General features: G+C 64.3%; 1 protein-coding gene across 1 annotated transcript in view; it reads left to right on the top strand.

Moving 5' to 3' along the window:
* The window catches only part of PDZD7 (PDZ domain containing 7), a 7,657-nt gene that overhangs the window by 1,363 nt on the left and 3,670 nt on the right, over positions 1-2,624 (top strand). The window contains exons 2-8 of the mRNA XM_035893639.1: positions 5-57; positions 200-340; positions 748-922; positions 1,263-1,439; positions 1,661-1,808; positions 2,043-2,103; positions 2,461-2,624. Coding sequence (XP_035749532.1) covers positions 5-57; positions 200-340; positions 748-922; positions 1,263-1,439; positions 1,661-1,808; positions 2,043-2,103; positions 2,461-2,624 — 919 coding nt within the window. The remainder of the gene's footprint in view (positions 1-4; positions 58-199; positions 341-747; positions 923-1,262; positions 1,440-1,660; positions 1,809-2,042; positions 2,104-2,460) is intronic.

Here is a 2,624-nt window from a genome sequence, read left to right as displayed (position 1 = left end):
GCAGCCGCGCCACCTCCCCCATGGGCCGCGTCATCCTCATCAACACCCCCATCGAAGGTGCGTGGGGTGCCCTCCCAACCCTCTGCCCACCCCCATGGCCAGGGGGGCCCTGACGCCTGGATTCCCTGGCTCTGGGGGCAGAGACAGTTGTCCTGAGACACCCAGCCCGGGTGACACATCCCATCCCCCGTCCCAACAGCCAGCAGCAATGAGAGCGACATCATCAATGCCATCACGGTGGAGAAGAGCGTGGATGGCAAGCTGGGCTTCAGTGTCCGCGGCGGCTCCGAGCACGGGCTGGGCATCTTCGTCAGCAAGGTGGAGGAGGGCAGCGCTGCCGGTAAGTGGGATGCGGCAAGGGACACCGGTGGGGACAGGCACGTGCTGGCAGGACCCTCTCGGGAAGCTCCCAGTGACACATCGCCACAGTGGCAATGCCACCCTTCCTGGTGGCAAGCCACCATTTGTTCCCTGCTGCCTCTGGCCGTGGGGTTTTCAGGCTGCCCATGGAGAAGGGCTGGGGACGGGAGTGGACAGCCCCGTGTCAATGGCTCTGAGCTCCATCCCCAAGCCACAGGGAGGTGACAGGCCCCCCGCGCCTGCCACGGCCTTGGTGTGATTGCCAGGCATCCCCACCTCTGTACCCATGGAGTTTCAATCAGGTTGGGGACACATTTAGGGAGGGGACACCAACCAAAAAAATGGGTGCTGGGTCAGGTGCCCAGCCAAGCCGTGTGCCCCTCGCAGAGCAGGCTGGGCTTTGTGTCGGTGACAAGATCACGGAGGTGAACAGCGTGAGCCTGGAGAACATCACCATGAGCAGCGCTGTCAAGGTCCTCACTGGCAACAACCGCCTCCGCATGGTGGTCCGGCGGATGGGCCGCGTACCGGGCATCAAGTTCTCCAAGGAGAAGACGGCATGGTGAACAGCTTATCCTTCATACCAGCACCCCAAAGCCCAGCCTCATGGAGGGCGTCATGGGGAGGCTTGGTGGGGGGTGCTGGGGAGCAGGGAGGGTCCCAGAGCTGAGGGACCCCTAGGGTGGGGGGCATTGGATGTCTGTGACAAAAGCACGGAGAGCCCAAGGTGGAGTACAGGATGGGATAGGAAGGTTTGGAGCAGGCAGGGTGGGTGCAAGCCCCATCCTCAACATCCCCCACCCTCATCGCTCTTCCTCTGCCGGGTGATACCAATGGCCCCACCCTGCTGGAGGACGAGAGCTGGACCCCTGAGCCCCCCCAACACTGTGCCCATGCTCCAGGGTGGATGTGGTGAACAGGCGCCTGGTGGTTGAGAAAAGTGGCTCGACGCCATCGGAGAGCGGCTCTGAGGACGGGCTACGGCGCATCGTCCACCTCTACACCACCTCCGATGACTACTGCCTGGGCTTCAACATCCGTGGCGGCAGGGAGTTTGGCCTCGGCATCTACGTCTCCAAGTATGGCTGCCCTAGGGGGCACGTGGCACCCCGATCCCCGCTGGGCCCACATTGGGGCTCAGCACCCCCTCCCTGGCTGAGCCCCCCACCCTCATAAGACTGTGGGCATTACCACCTGGGTACTGGGGCACGAGGCTTTCCGGGTGGAGGTGTGGGGCAGGAGCAGCGCTCCGAGGAGAGTTTGGCCCCATCCTGCCCCCTCTTCCCCCCCGCTGCCCTAGGGTGGACCCCGGGGGGCTGGCAGAGCAGAACGGCATTCGGGTGGGAGACCAAGTCCTTGCAGCCAACGGAGTCAAGTTCGAAGACATAAGCCATAGCAAGGCAGTGGAGGTGCTCAAGGGGCAGACCCACATCATGTTAACCATCAAGGTACCCACAACCAGGGCTGTGGGACCCCTGGGTGAGGTAGGGGGGTTGGTGTGTCCCTGTGCTGGCACTGCCCCAGCTCAGCCCAGCGCCTGTGGGGCTGGCACAGCCACCAGCTGGTTGGGTTTCAGGGCGGGTGGGAGGCGGGGGGATGCATTATTCATGGCTGGCACCAGATCGGGTTCACCCAGGGCGGCCAATGCTGCTGACCCCCATGTCCTCTCCCCCTGTCCCTAGGAGACTGGCCGGTTCCCTGCCTACAAGGAGATGGTGGCCGAGTACTGCTGGCTCAGTCGCTGTAAGGGCAGTGCTGCGCGGGTACCGGCTGGGGCGCGGCAGGGCTGGGACCCCCACACAAGGGGCATCTGATCCCAGTGGGGAGGGATAAGGTCCTCATGCCATGGGGTCCCATGGCCTCAGAGAGGGCATGAAGTTTCCTGGGCCACGGTCAGCATTCCCATGGTCCCCATGACCTCGCAGGGTCCTACCTGTCCCCTGTTGTTCTGGGGGACGTGAAGAGCCCCATGCTGCAGCCAGCAGCCACCTGGTCCCCACAGCCTTGTGGGTCTCCACATGTCCGCTGTCCTTGGGGTGGAAGCAGAGCTCCCTGAGGCCCCGTAGTGTGTCACCCCACGTCCCCTCTGTGCCTTTGCAGTGACCAACGGACAGCTGCAGCAACTGTCTCAGGCCTCGGAGACCAGCTCCTCCATCTCCTCCTACTCCTCGGGTCCAGCGCCAGGGGCGATGAACGGGTTGGGGACGGCCACCCCGGGGCCCCCCACCCGCACCGTGGATGTGGCCATCTCCCCCGAGGATGGG

Source organism: Egretta garzetta, unplaced genomic scaffold, assembly GCF_000687185.1.
Source record: "Egretta garzetta isolate BGI_Z169 unplaced genomic scaffold, ASM68718v1 scaffold135, whole genome shotgun sequence".
Taxonomy (NCBI): domain Eukaryota; kingdom Metazoa; phylum Chordata; class Aves; order Pelecaniformes; family Ardeidae; genus Egretta; species Egretta garzetta.
Note: the sequence above shows the minus strand (reverse complement) of the source record. Positions and strands in the feature narration are given on the sequence as shown.